At 32.9% G+C, this 17133-nt stretch overlaps 1 protein-coding gene across 1 annotated transcript; it reads left to right on the top strand.

Annotated features, from left to right (window-relative positions):
* Window positions 1–11810: 11810 nt before the first annotated feature.
* Window positions 11811–15841, top strand: LOC109164429 (protein SAR DEFICIENT 1). The gene is made up of 7 exons (XM_019312966.1): window positions 11811–12054; window positions 12157–12232; window positions 12768–13314; window positions 14268–14428; window positions 14543–14737; window positions 14929–15025; window positions 15362–15841. The coding sequence occupies exons 1-7, from the start codon at window positions 11822–11824 to the stop codon at window positions 15493–15495; spliced, it is 1443 nt and encodes a 480-aa protein (XP_019168511.1). The 5' UTR covers window positions 11811–11821; the 3' UTR covers window positions 15496–15841.
* The last annotated feature ends 1292 nt before the right edge of the window (window positions 15842–17133 follow it).

Consider the following 17133-nt stretch of genomic DNA (forward strand, 5'->3'; position numbering starts at 1 on the left):
ATAAAGATAAAGTAGCTTTTTTTTTTGAATGATTTTCGAACAATCTCCAACACATTCGAAGAGAAGCTGGAATAGACCACGCCTGAGCGATGCGCAAGAGTTGATCTTAATGTTAGTGTTTTGAGATTTTGAACTGACACTAGTAACATTGAGTATTTTTCTTCCCGAGAGTGAGATCTCTGTTGAACTCATCGGTTAGATAAATTTAATTTGAACTCAGATGCACATATCTACTCTAATAAATGCAGGTTTTGCGAAAGCCAAACTCTTTCACTTTTCGTGAATCCCTTAATACTCAACTCTGTCAAGTCTATCTCAATATAGACCAACCTTTGAAGGCTACAAAGTCATTAATAAGGCCATTTTTTTTTTCACAAATTTGTGTAAGTCTTTCCATAATTTCGTTTGACCACGGGAGTGGTATCCATCATGAATTTCTCACCTCACAGGTTTTAAAAACATCTCTCTTAACGTTTCAAGGATGACATTTCAGTTTAGACATTTTGTGAGTGGATCTGCAATATTCCTCCCGGATTTCACATATTCTATTGTGATTACCCTAGTCACAATAAACTATCGTACAGATTGATTTCTGAATCTTGTGTGTCTTCTCTTTCCATTATAGACACTATTCTTTGCAATACAAATGACAGTTTGTGAATCACAATGTATAGGCACAGAAGGTGCTGGACACCCCCACATTGGCACATTTGCCAATAGGTTTATTAGCCACTCAGATTCTTGACTTGCTAGATCAATGGCTATGAAATATGTCTCCATAGTCGATCTAGCTATGCACGACTGTTTGGTTAATTTCTACGATATGGCTACTTCGCACATAGTGAACATATATCCACTAGTGAAGTTGACATCATCATTGTCATTGACCCAGTTGTATCATAGTACCATTCCAAGACTGTGGAGAATCCCGCATAGTTAAAACGCCAATCCATGGTTCCTCCGAGGTATCGTAACACTAGTCTTAGTGCATTCCAATGAGTACCACTTGGGTTGTAAGTATAGCGACTAAGTTTGTTCACTGCAAAAGCAATATCAAGTCTAGTATAGTTCATTACGAACATTAGACTCCCAATTATTTTTACATATTCTTCTTGAGGCACACCTGTCTCTAGATTTTTTGGCAGTTTTATACTAGGATGGATCATATGGGGTTTTAGTCAGGGTTACATCAAAACTATCGAATTTTCTTAATAGTTTCTTCGTATAGTGACTTTGTGATAAAAGGTAACCATTGCCAGTTTTGGTAACTTTTATCCCAAGTATAACATTGACTTAACCCAAGTCCTTCATGCATGTCAAATTTAGCACACAACGGTCATTTAGTCTCATTTATTGCATCATTACTTGAACTAAAAATCAACATGTCACTACAGAGAGATATACAATCTAAAAACATAATAAGTGTGAGTGAAAGTTATAACCATGATTTATGTCCGTTTTTTCTAGGGATGGCAACGGGGCGGGGGCGGGGAGTATACTCTCCGTCCCCGTCCCCGAATCCCCAACCCCGTCCCCATCCCCGGTGGGAAATTGAAAATATTCCCCATCCCCGTCCCCACGGGGAATTAGGCGGGGACGGGGATTCCCCATCCCCGTCAACTCTTAGTTAAAATTTTAAATTTTAAAAATAAAACCTAAGTTTTTATATATATATATATATATATATATATATATATATATATATATATATATATATATATATATATATATATATCTTTCTTTATTTATTTATCTATTTAATTATAAAAATTAATCGGGGACGGGGCGGGGCGGTCCCCGAAAATTTTCTTTATCCCCGTCCCCGTCGAGGCGGGGATTGGGGATCCCCGTCGGGGACGGGGCACATTGCCATCCCTAGTTTTTCCGTTAAGTTTTTTTTTTTTTGTACATTATGCTATAAAGGTTATACATTAAAATATTTTGGACAAATATACCCCTACCGTTATAACTTCCGTTATCTTTTCCACTATTGTTACCATGCACATGCATCCACCATATATTTTCTTAACTTTTTCATTAATAATAATATATAAACATTATATATTTGAGTTATATGTTAATTATTACATAAAATATAAATATCAAATTTATAAAAATGATTTACATTATTATTATTATTATTATTATTATTATTATTATTATTATTATTATTATTATTATTATTATTATTATTATTATTATTATTATTATTATTATTTAGAATAATTTAAATATCTAAAAGCTAAATAAATTTAAAATTTTAATATAGTGTATTAATATTGGGCACCTATTTTTTGCGCATCGCACATAAAAAAAAATACTAGTTACAACATAAGACTCAATATCTTTAGAGTATAAGCAAGCATCTGACCGTTAACAGAATAACATAGGTCTAGTAAGGTTGTATGAAACTTTTCATACCACTGGTTAGGTCCTTGTTTTAAGCCATACAAAGATATTTTTTTAGTCTACATACCTTTCCTTCTTGTCCAGGATCAATGCATCTAAGAGGTTGTTCCATGTAGATTTCTTCCAAATAACAATTCAGGAAAATGTTGTTTTGACGTCCATTTGATAGAATGTCAACTCGTTTAATGAGGATAAGGCAAACAATGTATGGATTGTTGCAATTTTTGTTACTGATGAATAAGTATAAAATAATCTTCACCAAAACTCTGTTTATAGCCTTTAGCTACAAGTCTTGATTTGAATCTTTCAATTGATTCATCTGGTCATAATTTTTCTTTTGAAAATCCATTTGCAACCCATTGTTTTACACCCTTTAGGTAGGCTTACCAACTCCCAAGTGTGATTTGACTTAATCGAGTCTAATTCACTTTTATTCAATGTTGCAAAATACTTTAGGCGCATCTTTATTTATTTCATTTAAAAAAATTAAACTAAAAATTTTAAAAATTCACTAATAAAACATAAGATTTTCCTAGTTTTTTCTTACAAACTATTTACATGAGTGGTTGTAAAATTGTTCAAAATATTGTTGAAACCTTCTAAGTACATAAAAAATTAAAATTAAGAGCAAAAGAAGCATATTTGTTTTTCAAAAGGTATGCCTTGCCAAAGTTTCTACACTGTGCAACTAGTAGAAACTTCAACAAGTCAACACTAATATTGTAAAATGGGGTATTTTGGTTATTTGATGCTTAAAATGGGGTATTTTGGGTTTTTAATAACCATAAAAAAAAATGACGGTTCAGTCGGCCGCGAAGGAGCCGATTCTAGCCTTCCTCGCCACGGTCAGGCGGCGCCTAGCGCCTAGGCGCGATTTTTGCAACACTGCTTTTATTAACTTCTTTCCATAAGGTACAATCAACTGAGCGCATAACATCTTCAAAGGTTTTTTTTTATTCTTCTTCCAAAACAAGTTGACACACAAAATGATCACAAATTTCATTTATATCTTTCAACTCAATTACAAAGGTTATAAAATCATAGCCAAAACTTTTTTCAGTTCTACGCCTTTTGCTTCTCCTTGGTTATTCATCACCATTCTCAAGGTACGATGTGGGAAATGACGCATGTTCATTTCTGAGTAGACTATCGACAAGTATATTGTGAACATTTTTCAAAGGAAATATGTATTCAAAGAACTCAACATCTCTAGATTCACACATTGAATGATTTTCGAAACACATAAATGTATAGGCCCCACTATTTTATTTTATTTTTTTGCGTACCTAACAAATATAGCATATAAGGTTTTAGATCCTAGGTTGGGTGTTTTGAAGGACGGGTGACCTACCTTTGCCAAACACTCCAACACTTTGAAATATTTTAAGTTGAGAATGCCTTTTTCATAACTCATAGGGTTTTCTCAAAGCCATTATAAGGTATCCTATTAAGGTATGATTCACTATTAAGGCAGCTTCCCCCACAAAGTGTTTAGAGCACCAAAACTGATTTAGCATGGTGCTAATCATTTCTTTAAGTGTTCCTATTTTCCCTCTTAGCTATGTCATTTTGTTGGGGAGTATAGGGTACAATGACTTCATGTATAATACCATATTTTTTTCACAAAGTTTTTGAGATAATTGCTTCATATTCACCCCCTATAAGCATGAAGTCTTTTAATCTTTTTTTTTTTTAATTGATTTTCCACTTATGTTTTAAAAATAAAAAAAGTTTTGTTTAGCTTCTTCTTTTGTTCTCAAAAGATTATATTTTTTTAACAACGAGAAAGTCATCGATGAAAGTAATGTAATAACGATTTGCACGTACTTCTACTTTATGTGTGCTTTAAAAGTCTGCTAAATCTATGTGAATTAGTTCTAAAACACTTGTAGTATGATTGGTTGCAATAGAAAAAGATTTTCAGGCATGTTTGGAGGAGTAGTGGGAAGAGGAACAAAGATAAAATAACTTTTTCTTTGACTGACAATTTTTCAACACCTCACAAAAAAATGCAAATAACATATTAACTCAAGTTTTTTTTTTTTAAAACAATTTATTAACTGCAAACCTCTAATTGCCAAACAAAGCTTTTGTTTATTTTTAAATCTCGACTAACGAGTTGAGTTGGTATGCTTTTTAATTAAATGTTTATTATTGTTTTTGAGAATGGTAATTTAGTTATGTAATTATATTGAGGGTTCAGTGTATGCGCTATTAATTCATATAACACTCACTAGTCACTAGCTAGCTTCAACTATACGGCCAGGGTACTTCGTCGAAATTCAGTAGCTTTCTACCTTCCACGAAAGATAGCAAAGAAAATTAAACCTTTAAATAACATAGAAATTTCAACAAGAATTATTGTCTGTGTACCAGTAATGGTAACAAATTAAATATTTGGGCTTAACGTAATGGTTCATTGCCTGACTTCACGACTAAAGACGACAATGTGTGGGAAAAGACCTAGGATGATAGAAGATGTGGATTGGATCTCTTGTACGCACATGAAAACTAAAAGATCTGACAAGTGAGCTGATTGTGCGATTCCACGATTTACTTCTCCTGTGACTTTAGGAACCGAGTTCTGTGAGCTTAGAAATAGTGTGGCAAAACTGGTATCACCTAAATATATATAATTTTTTTTTAATGAATAATTTCTTGGAGAATTCAAACATTATATATATACCCAAACTACGTACAAAGCAATAGCATAGGAACCTGAATTGATGTTTCACATAAACTATATTGCTTCTTTCCGTGTTCTTTTCTCCTTGGATTCTTTAGCATACCATGGCATTAATTTGGACGTACTAAAGCACATGCAACCCTATTTTGTCCAATCACACACACACACACACACACACACACACACACACACACACACACACACACACACACACACACACATATATATATATATATATATATATATATATATATATATATATATATATATATATATATATATATATAATTTTAAAAAATAAAGTTCAAAATATAGAGATTTTACACAAAAATTTGTGTGTGATTATATTATTTCAAATGAGGTGAATTTTAAACTCAGACATTGCAATAGTGTACATGTGCAATTAAGTGGTTATTTTGAGGTAATTTTTTTGAGTGGGACTTATTTCTAATTTGAGTCATGTCAAAGTGGATTTGAGTTTTTTTAAATGAGATATTTATTTTGATATATTATACATTCAAATTTACTAATTAGTGAATGAAAAAATTGATTATCAAAGTGTATCCACTAAATTAGAAAAAAATGGAGTTAGAAAGCTTTTAAGCAGCCTTTGCCCATGTTAAAAACATGTATATGAGTAATGAGTTTATACTAGTATATATACAATTCAACTTTTTAAATGTGTTAAGTTCTGATTTATGTTAATGATAGTCTTTATTATTCAAAAAAAATAGGAATAAGGGTCAAATAGGCCATCGAACTACACAAGAAAATGCAATTAGGCCACTGAACAACGCAAAATATTGCAGTTCGACCAAAAATGACTTGTTTACTTGTTAACTTGCTGATGTGGAGGTTATCATTTAAAATAATAATTTTTTTATTTTATTATAATAATTTAAATTTAAAAAAAAAAAAAAAAAAAAAAAAAAAAAAAAAACAGGTTTGCCGCCGGAAACGAAGAAGGTTCTTCGTCTCCATGCCGGAGACGAGCCTCTTCGTCTCCGGCAGCGTTTTTTTTTTTTTTTTTTTTTTTTTTTTTTTTTTTAATTTAGATTTGTTATTTTAAATTATTAAAATAAAATTAAAAAGTATTATTTTAATATTGTAACTTCCTCATCAGGTAAACAAGTCATTTTTGGCTTAATTGCAACATTTTGTGTTGTTCAGGGACCTAATTACACTTTTTTTGAGTTCAATGGCCTAATTGCATTTTCGTGTGTAGTTCGATGGCCTATTTGATCCTTATTCCAAAAAAATAAAACTTTTTAAATGGATTTGAATTTTGTAAGTAACATAATCTCTAGGCTCTGAAAGCAACACAAGATCTACTGGGGTACTTCTGTAAACTTTCTCTCTTTTGCCCTGCCAATTCTCTGAAAAGTTCCTACTCTTTTGCTCTCTACAAGCAAAAAAGCTCTCTTTGAAAAATTTCTACACTTTTCCTTTCTGTCATAAAATTGAAAAAATATCACTTTTACTCCCTCGATTATAATATATGTATCAATTTTAGTCCTTAATTATTAAAATTTTCAAATTAAGTGCATGACTATTTTATTTGTATCACATTTAGTTCTTGACTACTAATATTTTCAAATTAGGTGCATGACTATTCAATTTGTATCATATTTAGTCCTACCGTCAAATTTTCTGACCAAATCACTGGTGACCGGATAATTTATTTAATTTTTTATTTTAAAAATTATTTTAATAATTTTTAAATTACAAAAACTTAAAAATAAAAATAAAACAAAAACGCCGACCACCCTACCATCCTCCTTCGTCTCCGCCGGAGACGAAGGAGGAGGGGGGTGGCCGGCGTTCTCTTTCCCCCTTTCCTCCTTCGTCTCTGGTGGAGACGAAGGAAGAGAGGGGTGGGGCTCCCTTCCTACTTCAACTCCCGAAGACAAAGGAGTAAGGAGGGAAAGAGAACGCAGGCCACCCCACTCCCCTCTTCCTTCGTCTATGGCGGAGACAAAGGAGGAGGGTGTCAGTTGGCTGCCTTTTTTTAATTTTATTTATTTTTAAGGTTTTAAACTTAAAATTTGTTAAAATAATTTTTAAAATAAAAATTAAATAAATTAGCAGGTCATCGGTGACTTGGTCGAAAAATTTAACGGCAAGACCAAATGTGATTCAAATTGAATACTTATAGTCATGCACCTAATTTGAAAATGTTAATAGTCAAGGACCAAATGTGATACAAATTGAATAGTCATGCACCTAATTTGAAAATTTTAATATTCAAGGACTAAACTTGATACATATATTATAGTCAAGGGACTAAAAATGATATTTTCTCCATAAAAATTCTCTTTTGCTCTCTATGAAAAAAAAAAAAAAAAAAAAAAAAAAAACTCTCAATATCTCTCTGCCAACTCTTTGAAATTTCCTTAGTGTTACGTTCTATTTAATTTGTTCAAATTCATTGAAAGTAGTGCTCTAATATACTATTGTAATATCATGTGCACATCGACATTTGATCATATCTGCTGAACCATTGAGTCACTGTGATTTATATTCTTTCAAATGCCCTGTCGAATCAGGGTGTGAGGAACTCTTGGGGTTGGCGATTCAACCAGAAGAAGAATAATAGAATCGATTTTAAATAAAATGTAAGTATCACACGCCTTAAATTAATTGTTTTACTGAATATATTTTTGAAGAATTTTTTATTTTGAATTTTTGTGAAAAATTACTACCTGCATGAGAGAAAGGGAAGGGAGAAATTGGTGGATAGAAGCGATAAGTAATACGGTAATTATTAACAAGTAATGTAACCAGGACTATGTGGTCTAATGGTATTCGGGTTGGACTTTCTTTTGAAAGGTTGTAAGTTCGAGCCTCAGTGGAGGTGTTATTAGATCTTTGTGTTTCAGTAAGTTGAGAAAGTATAGGAACAAATACTACAAGCTAATAAAGCTAGTAACATTCAAAAAAAAAAAAATAACGAGTAATGTACACGTCATACGCGGTCCCTGTTGGAATCTTTAGACACCAAAGGTGATCTATGGATGAATATATTTAGTACCGAAACATCATATGATTTTACTAAGCTAGCTACTCAAAAGGGTCCCATACCCTAAAGCCTAAATATGACAGCAACATTATGATATGCCAATTTAATATGCATGTGGTTGTTTTGTGTGGATGTGTGTGTCTATGTGTGTCTTTTAAATTAGTGGCCTAGTCCACAGTTGATTTCTTCTTTCCTTCAATTATTCTATCTTTGTGTATACACATTTGTTGTTATGTTGCACAATTCATTAAGCAGTCTTGCCAAACATGTGTGACAATGACTCTACATTCAACCATTTTGATATATATAAAAACGGAAGATTTGCACTAAAAAAATAATAAAGACATTATTTAACACACTCAAAAGTTTTTTTATCAAATTAAAAGGGTTGGAAGAGAATTTATTTACTGGGTGTTTGGTTGGAAGGAAGTAATTAAGGGGGAAATGAATTGTAATTCGGTGGAAAAATAAAAATTTGAGAATAAAATAAGAATTCAAATTACATTGTTAAATAGGGATGAATGAAATTATTGAAAATGAGAAAGGAAGTAGTGGTATAAAGACAAAAATATCATTGTGTAATAATAATACTAATAATAATTAAGGGTAAAAAAGTCTTTTTCTTCTTTTTTCCCTTTCCTTTTCCCATTGAATTGCCAATGGGAGGAGAGTAAAAATTGCAATTCAACAAAATGAAGAAATTGCAATTACCTCCAACTAAATAGTGTAATTCGAGTGGCAAAAGAATTATGTTGTAATTGAATTGCAACTACATCCAACCAAACAACCCATTAAAGCACAAGCTATGAGAGAAATAATTCATGCTGGCCTGACAAAGAGTTTCAAATACCCTCCATACCTTTGTCAACATTCATTTTTACCATAAAAAGGTAAAATCTCTCACCTTATGAGCCCTCACACTACGGATCGATATGATGGTAGAGGGATAAATCATAGTAACTCAGTGACCTAGGATGCATGAGAGCTAGTAAAAGCCAAATAGTCTATGTACCAAGTGGAGTAGTATATTTAGTTATTTACACTAGCTAATACAATAAAATGACAAATATAGAAAATCTCAAAAGTATACGAGCTAGCTAGCTTCCTGCTTCTAGCCTTCTAGGAAGGATGTTTTTTTTTTTTTTTTTTTTTTTTTTTTGGGGAAATTCTAGGAAGGATGCCTAAATCCCTAAAGGCACATGACTTTCAAAAAGGACCTTGAAAGTTGAAACTAATTACTCCGTAAAATTTTCAACAATTACTGTTTAATTTGGACCTTTCTAAAATTCAATATCCTAATATAACAAACCCATAAAATTTATGCTTTATTTTGCGTTAATTTTGATATTGAATTATGAAAAAATGACATTTTTTTTCTGAGTTATATACATATAGTACTTTTTATTTTTGAATTATTCAAGTAAGCACATTAGTCCCCTCAATTATTTTAAAAGTGACGGTTTTCTCCCCTGATATATTAAATTGACATTTCTACCCTTAAAGTAAACATTCTATTTATTTTTTTTCTCCAACAAATTATTGCGTATATGTAGGGATGACCACGATTTGGTTTGAACTGAACTAGACACTATAGCAATCGAATTAAAAGTTTCCGGTTATGATTCAGATTCAGAATCCAATATTTGGATTTCAGTTTATTAAAATTATGAATCGAAAAAACTGGATCCTGAACCGTGAAACGCGATTTTGAACCGTCTTTATTTTAAAATTTTATTTTTTATTTTAAAATAGTCTAAATTCATCAATAAATGTATTTTATTTTTTTCAGTTTGGAACATGAACCGGCCATTCCGATTCGCAATTTTAATAAACTCTAAATATTGGGTTTCGATTCTAAATTGTAATTGGAATATTTCGGTTTGGTTGCTATAGTGTTGTTTCGGTTTGGTTGCAGTCTCAAATTGCTATTGCAAATAATAGTTCTTGTGATGCCTAGCAATATATCAAGTATAATTATATATATATTATTAATATTAGATTTTTATTTTATGCAACTTGTAATTATATTTTTGAATATTTTATTTGATCAAGTTTTTTATTATAAATTTTATTGTTCAATATTGTTATGAATTTTTAATGAAATATTTTTTTTTTGTTATTGATGTTTATTAATAATATATATAAGTAATTAGCATATAAGTCTCAGCATACTATGGATAAAAATAATAATATTGATAATATTGATGTGGGTGAAGAACTATATAATGAGAAGAATTTTATGATATATTATAAATGTTTTGTAAGAAAATTGTAAATGATATGAATCAAAATCATTGAAAGTTTGTAAGGATGTATTCAATTTAGAATTTCAATGACTTTTGTAGACTTTTAAAAACAAAAAGTTGATAAAAGTCTATAAATGTTTTTTATATAAACTTGTATAGAGTCTTATAAAATTTTAAAAAGTTTTGAACAGACTCTTTTCCCTCTTTACTGTTCAAAGAAGAAGTCATTTTATTTTTTTAAGTGTATACACACGTTCGATGTCTCTATGAAAGTCAATCAAAGTTTATTAAAATCTATCATTTTAAAAGTTTTTAAAACTCTATAAAAGTCGTGATTAAATACATAAATGTATTGGTTATAAAAAGACAATTCTTTTTAATTTACTACAAGCCGGGCAGCAATATTAGAATGTATTGGTTATATATACTCTGTTTGGCAGAGCTTATTTAGAAGCTTATAGCTTATTTTAAGCTACTAATAAACTATAAACACTGTTTAGTTCTCAAAATAAGTTCGTAGTTTAAAATAAGAGCTTATTTTAGAACGCTACTTTAGGTAGCGTTCCAAAATAAGCTATTAACTTCCTAATGTTATTTATTTAAAGATGACAAATATAGAAAAGCTCAGAAGTATATAGGAGCTAGCTAGCTTCCAGCCTTCTAGGAAGGATGCCTAAATCCCTAAAGGCACATGGCTTTCAAAAAGGACCTTGAAACTAATTACTCCGTATAATTTTCAACAATTACTGTTTAATTTGGACCATTCTATCTAGCTAACATTTAGTATCCTTTCACTGAAAGGTTGAACCTCCAACTCTAAGAGTCTCTACACACCGGCTTAACAAAGTATTTAGAAAAATGTAAAATTTAGTTTCCTAATATAACCAACCGATAATATTTATGCTTTAATTTTGATATTGAATTACTGGTTTGATTTATTTCAGCTAAAAATTCAAATTAATTATCAATTAAGTTAAAAATATTGTGGTAGTCAATTATCTCTTAGTCTAATATTATTCATGCACAATCATATTGAAAATATTTATTAATTATTACCGTAAGCGTGTTATAATAATTAATTATTTATATTTTATGTTATTGACTATAGTCTATGTAATTGTGTATATTTGATGTATTCATTGATTATAATCGTACTAATTGTAATTTGTATTGGTAAAAACACTCCAAAGAGAAAGAAATAGGGTAAGGATCATTTATGTTAATAACTTGCCTAAATATATGCTTGGCTATATATTTACTGCCTTCATGTACATTGGGGGATACAAAAATAATAAGGTTGACTTATGAATGAGTTGACGTCAAAGTCGTTACATCAGTATCTCTTAGGTCACTATTGGCTACCGCTTTTACCAGGAGACTTCTTTCATCATTCCACGAAACTTCCTTAAAATCCATTTTAACATTAAAATAAATCTAAAGGATTAAATTTACGAGGTAAAAATGGAGTTAGATCGAGAGAGACGACACGCTACTCCAATGCCTTTAAATACCCTCTCAATTCTTCCCATTTTCTCATCATCTCCATTCCTAGCTACATACTCCCATAGCTTACAGAAATATAAACCAAAGAATAGAAGAGACAAAATGGCAGCTAAACGGCTTCTTGATGACTCCGACCAGAACTCACAACAGCCAAACAACAAACGAATGAAAACTCGACCCACTTTTGCTTCGTATGCTCCCCCACTAGCTTCTTGCTTAATTGAGTTATTATGAATGTTTTGGTTTTAGGAGTTTTGTCTCATGGTTTATTTGCTTGATTACTTGGTTTGTAGTGTGATACAAGAAGTGGTCGCCTTGAAATTCTTGGACAGCATCTCCTCAGCCTTGGAGCCCATGCTAAGAAAAGTGGTATGTACACTCTTCATATCTTCAAGAACATTAGTACACATACTACTCTTGTGTGATTTGTAGGTTATTACTTATAAATTATATTTATCTATACTCTCCCGTAGTAACACTAGGTTTTGCACCATCCAAAAAAAAAATAAAAATAGTATGAGTACCCTGAAATAGATAGTGAGTAGGTGTAATATGATTTTTGTGGGGTGACGGGAAAAACACGCAGTCACTATCTGAAGGTGTGTAATGGGTAAACTCCATCTTGTAATTCAAGTTGATAAAATACCAAAAAAAAAACATAATAAATCACCCTAAATTGTTCACAACGGGCTAACCAATTTCAAGAAGGTTGAGATTCGGACCACGACCTTGTAATTACTGGTTTATATGCTTAGTCATCTTTGCTAGATTATCCCAATTTTTATCCTTCCATGGTTATGGGGTGCACAACCTCCGATGAGGGGTATTATTGGATATTTTATTTTCTTTTGAGTAAAGAGAATATTTCAATCATATTTATTTGTTTATTTGTTTTTGTGATTAGGTGAATGAAGAGGTTGAGAATGGGCTAAGACGTTGTTCGAGGTCCATGACAAGATCACCTTCACTAAGAATCCAAGCTCTGGAGCCATCGAGCCTGAGACTTGTTTTCCACTCCCAGCCGGCGCTCCCAATCTTCACCGGCAGCAAGATCGCCGGCGAAGACGGCAACCCTCTCAAAATCTTTCTGGTGGACACGAGGGGCGACGTCTTCGTCTCCACCCCCCTCCCTTATCCGCTCCGAATCGAGATCGTGGTGCTCGACGGCGACTTTCCGTCCCGTGAGAACGAGACGTCGTGGAGCGCCGACGACTTCCGCAGCAATATTGTGAAGGAGAGGGAAGGAAAGCGGCCGTTGCTCGCCGGCGAGCTGAGTCTGACCATGAGAGACGGGGTTGCCACCGTCGGTGATCTCGAGTTCACCGACAATTCTAGCTGGATTCGGTGCCGGAGATTCCGTCTCGGCGCCCGGGTGGTCTCCGGCGACCAGGGTGTTAGAATCTCTGAAGCCATGACTAAGCCTTTCATGGTCAAAGATCACCGCGGAGAATGTAAGTTGCACTCAATCTTCAATTTATTTATCCTTGATTAAAACTAATATTATTATCTAATCCAGTAATTTTTTTTTATAAATCTTATGCAATTTATTAATACAATTACATTTTATTACAATTATTATCAATTTAATTTAATATTAGTTAAAATTTGTAATAAAAAAGTTAATAAAATTTATATATTTCAAAATAATTAAAGAAAAATACTAAATCTTTTTTAATGAAAAATATTTAAAAATTTTTGTTTTTCAATGAACCATGAAATTCCAAAATTTTAGTGTCTCTAAATCATTTTGTGCTTTGACTAACTAGTTGATTAAGAATATGTCATCTAGAATCATTTTCCTTTTATGTATTATATCCCGTTTTATTTGAAAATTGATATTATTATTAATTATTATTAGTTGTTATAATCATTGAATTAAAGTCAAAAAAAATGAAAAAGAAAAATTGTGTCTCTTTAATTTTGGATGGGCTGATAGGCGTTGGATATAAAAGACAGAATACATGTCCCCATCTAATTATAGTTGTACCGCACTAACTACAAAAACTTTCTAGTGTAATAAAGCATGCACGTGATCGTGTTACTGTATATATTACAATACACACATGCACATTTGCTCTGAAAAATAATACTCGCATGAGTTTAGCTCACTGGTCTAGTAAGTACTCCGTAATATTTAAAAAAAAAAAAGATTAAGATTCGAAACTTGACAATGATAATGTGAGATTATGATCAAAGTGAACAGATCCTTTGTGCGCATTGAAAATTGACATTATCTGCTGAACAATTAAATTATTGTGATTTACATCCTGTCAAATGTTCTGTCGAATTAAGGGTGTTGGGAGCTTTGGGGTTAAGGATTCAACATTATTAATTTCTTAATTAATTAATGTGTATATTTATTAATTTCTGCTAACGTAACATGAATTGTGTTTTCGATTGGCAGTGTACAAGAAGCATTACCCACCAGCACTGTACGATGATGTGTGGCGTCTAGAAAAGATTGGAAAAGATGGAATTTTCCATAAGAAACTTGCTGGACAGGGCATCAAGACTGTCCAAGATTTCTTGAAGATGTCGACTGTTGACAATAACAGGCTCAGGAAGGTGTGCAATATATATTTTCTCTACCTAATATATACAAAGTATTTGGATAATTTAAATTTGGGATTTATTAATAATAATTAAGATGGTTAATTTTTTATTTTTTATTTTTAACAGATACTGGGGACTGGAATGTCTGAGAGAATGTGGGATGCAACGTACAAGCATGCCAGCACTTGTGACATGGGGAACAAATTGTATTTGGCTCAAGGACCTAATTACACTCTTGTCCTTAACCCTATCTGCCAAGTTGTTAAAGCAGTCATTGATGGCGAAGTTTGCCCCGTTAGAAACTTAAGCAACTCGCACAAAGTGAGTTATTTTCTACCATGAATATCGTTTTACCGGTCAACTATACATGATATGTCTAATTACATCTGATATTGTTCAAACAAATACAATTCAAATAGTATACATGATTGTACCTGATATAAAATGACAGGGGTGTCGATTTACATAATAACGAACTAATAATGTAACTCTTTTTTTCCCGTTATGGTTAGGCCTATATCGCAAATTTGGTAAAATACGCCTATGAAAGTTGGAGTTCTCTCCAAGAAGTTGATGCAACCGTGAATGAATTGCCACTTCTAACTCAAGGTATGGTACACTGCACATTTATGCGTGTTACTTTTGACGGGTTTCGAGCAACATATAGATCATAGTCTTTTTTATCGGGAAATGTGAAGATTCAAATCCATTACCTTCGACATGTGTTTGACTCTGATATCAAATTAATGTACTCAATCTCAATTAAAATAAGTCTAAGTTGATACTTGATATTTGGATGTCATATTTATATATGTGTGTGTGTGTGTGTGGGGGGGGGGGGGGGGGGGGTTCAACAAGATGTTTGGTCAAAAGAGTTGAGTCTTTGTTTGATTGCTTCTACTATGACAAATGGGTGATTGAATATTCTTTCTTTATAATATATAGGTGATTTGGTGGATCAATGCTCAAATCAGAACCAACCACAGTCAATTAGGGGTTTTCAGAGAAATGAATTCTTGACCGAAGGATCTGATCAAGCGGAATACGAGTTTGGGTACTCGGTATATCAATTTTATTGATATTGGAGTTAGTGTTTCATTGTATTTGTATTTGTATTTGACTTGGCCGGGTTGATCAAAATGGGTCCACGCGTACTGAATGCATGCAGACAATAATTGACGGTGATTAAATACGATGTTGTCATCAAGTGGATGTAAATATGGGTGTTTTGTTTAGGAATGATTGATGATTGATGGAAACAATGTACTCCGTACTTGTGTTGTGCCACCCCTTTGCAAAACAAAGTGTGGTTGGGCAAATGTAATAGGTCATAGGTGATTTGATTCCTTGTTATTGTAGAGATTTTGTTGATTATGTTTTTTATCTAGCTCACTCTTTAAAAAAAAGTAATATTTTATTTTTAAACATTTACTATTATGATATTATGATATTATTATATTTTTTTAATTTTATGGTATTACACCATCAATAATAATAATAATATAATAATAACAAAATAACAAAGATATTTTTTTTTTGAAAACACAAAAATAATTTTTAAACAAACAAAAAAATTTATGCACTTTAACTGACAAAGGTTGTCAAAAGGTAGCATTGCCGTTCTTGTAAGCATTACAATTAGAGAAAACTCAATGATTGGATTTCTTCTCAAATTTTTTGTGGACTTAGTATTTTTTCTCAACATCTTCTATCTTACTCCATCTCAAAAATTTATTTTCGCAATAGTTTAAGATATTTTTTTCAACTTTTTTTTGTAGACCAACCAATATACATAAACTATATTTTAATTATGTATTTATTTATTATCATTTTAAATTTGTAATTATAATTATAATTGATGGGGATATGAGTTATGGGCTAGATCTGACTTAGTGGGCTTGGTGTTGGGCTTGATTTTGTCAAGTTTCAAGGGAGATGGGTCGATGAAAGGGAGGCTGGTCCAAGCACGTACGGTTAGTGGTACTGCCAGCGACGGCTGGTCAGTCGGAGGGGGCTGCCAGCGGGCGCACTAGACGACGCGTGTCCGACACGGCAGGAGCGCCCCCGGGCATTTCACCTGCGTGGCCTAGCGCCCCGGGTTCTTGGTGGAGTGGTCGAGGTGACGAGGTGCCCGGTTCGGTAATGGTAGCAAGGTGTGTTTGGGTGGTGGCATAACTCGGAGGGGGGGGGGGGGGGGTTGTTGCGTGTCCGGTGCACCCGTCGCATGCATTGGCGAATCCCAATGTGGTGACGTCGCCCCACCCTGGCCTCTACCTTTGTGGGGGGTGATGTGGTGTGTTGGTTGTGGGCGTGGGGTATGTGGATAGTGCCAGAGAAAGAGGACGGGGGGCTGTACACGTGGACGATGCAGCGGTGGAGTGATTTGCTATAAATGGGGCACCTTGTCTCTCTTTGGGACATCCTAGTTTAAATAATACAAGCATCCTAGTCCAATGGTCTCTTACCCTTTATTTCAACCCAATCACCATAGGTCGATTCCCACCAGCTACACTAGTATCTACTAGTCCATTCTTAGGCGTGTAGTATTTATTACGTACCCTTTGAGCCGATATATTGGGTTTTGTACGTACTTCTTTGCCCATGCGTCCCGAGCAATAATACTATTATTTTCCTACCCATGTTCTGTACTTTTATACCTGCTTTATGGCGACCCAGTCCCGAACGAAGAAACCAATATTTGCGCCGTCTATGGGGAT

This window comes from Ipomoea nil, unplaced genomic scaffold (assembly GCF_001879475.1).
Source record: "Ipomoea nil cultivar Tokyo-kokei standard unplaced genomic scaffold, Asagao_1.1 scaffold3065, whole genome shotgun sequence".
NCBI lineage: Eukaryota > Viridiplantae > Streptophyta > Magnoliopsida > Solanales > Convolvulaceae > Ipomoea > Ipomoea nil.

Bases quoted from the DNA above. Each gene is read 5' to 3' on its own strand.
- LOC109164429 (XM_019312966.1), top strand. From the start codon at position 11,822: ATGGAGTTAGATCGAGAGAGACGACACGCTACTCCAATGCCTTTAAAT. The intron at 12,233-12,767 runs GTATGTACACTC...TTTTGTGATTAG, and splicing joins AGCCCATGCTAAGAAAAGTG to GTGAATGAAGAGGTTGAGAA. The intron at 14,429-14,542 runs GTGTGCAATATA...TATTTTTAACAG, and splicing joins ACAATAACAGGCTCAGGAAG to ATACTGGGGACTGGAATGTC.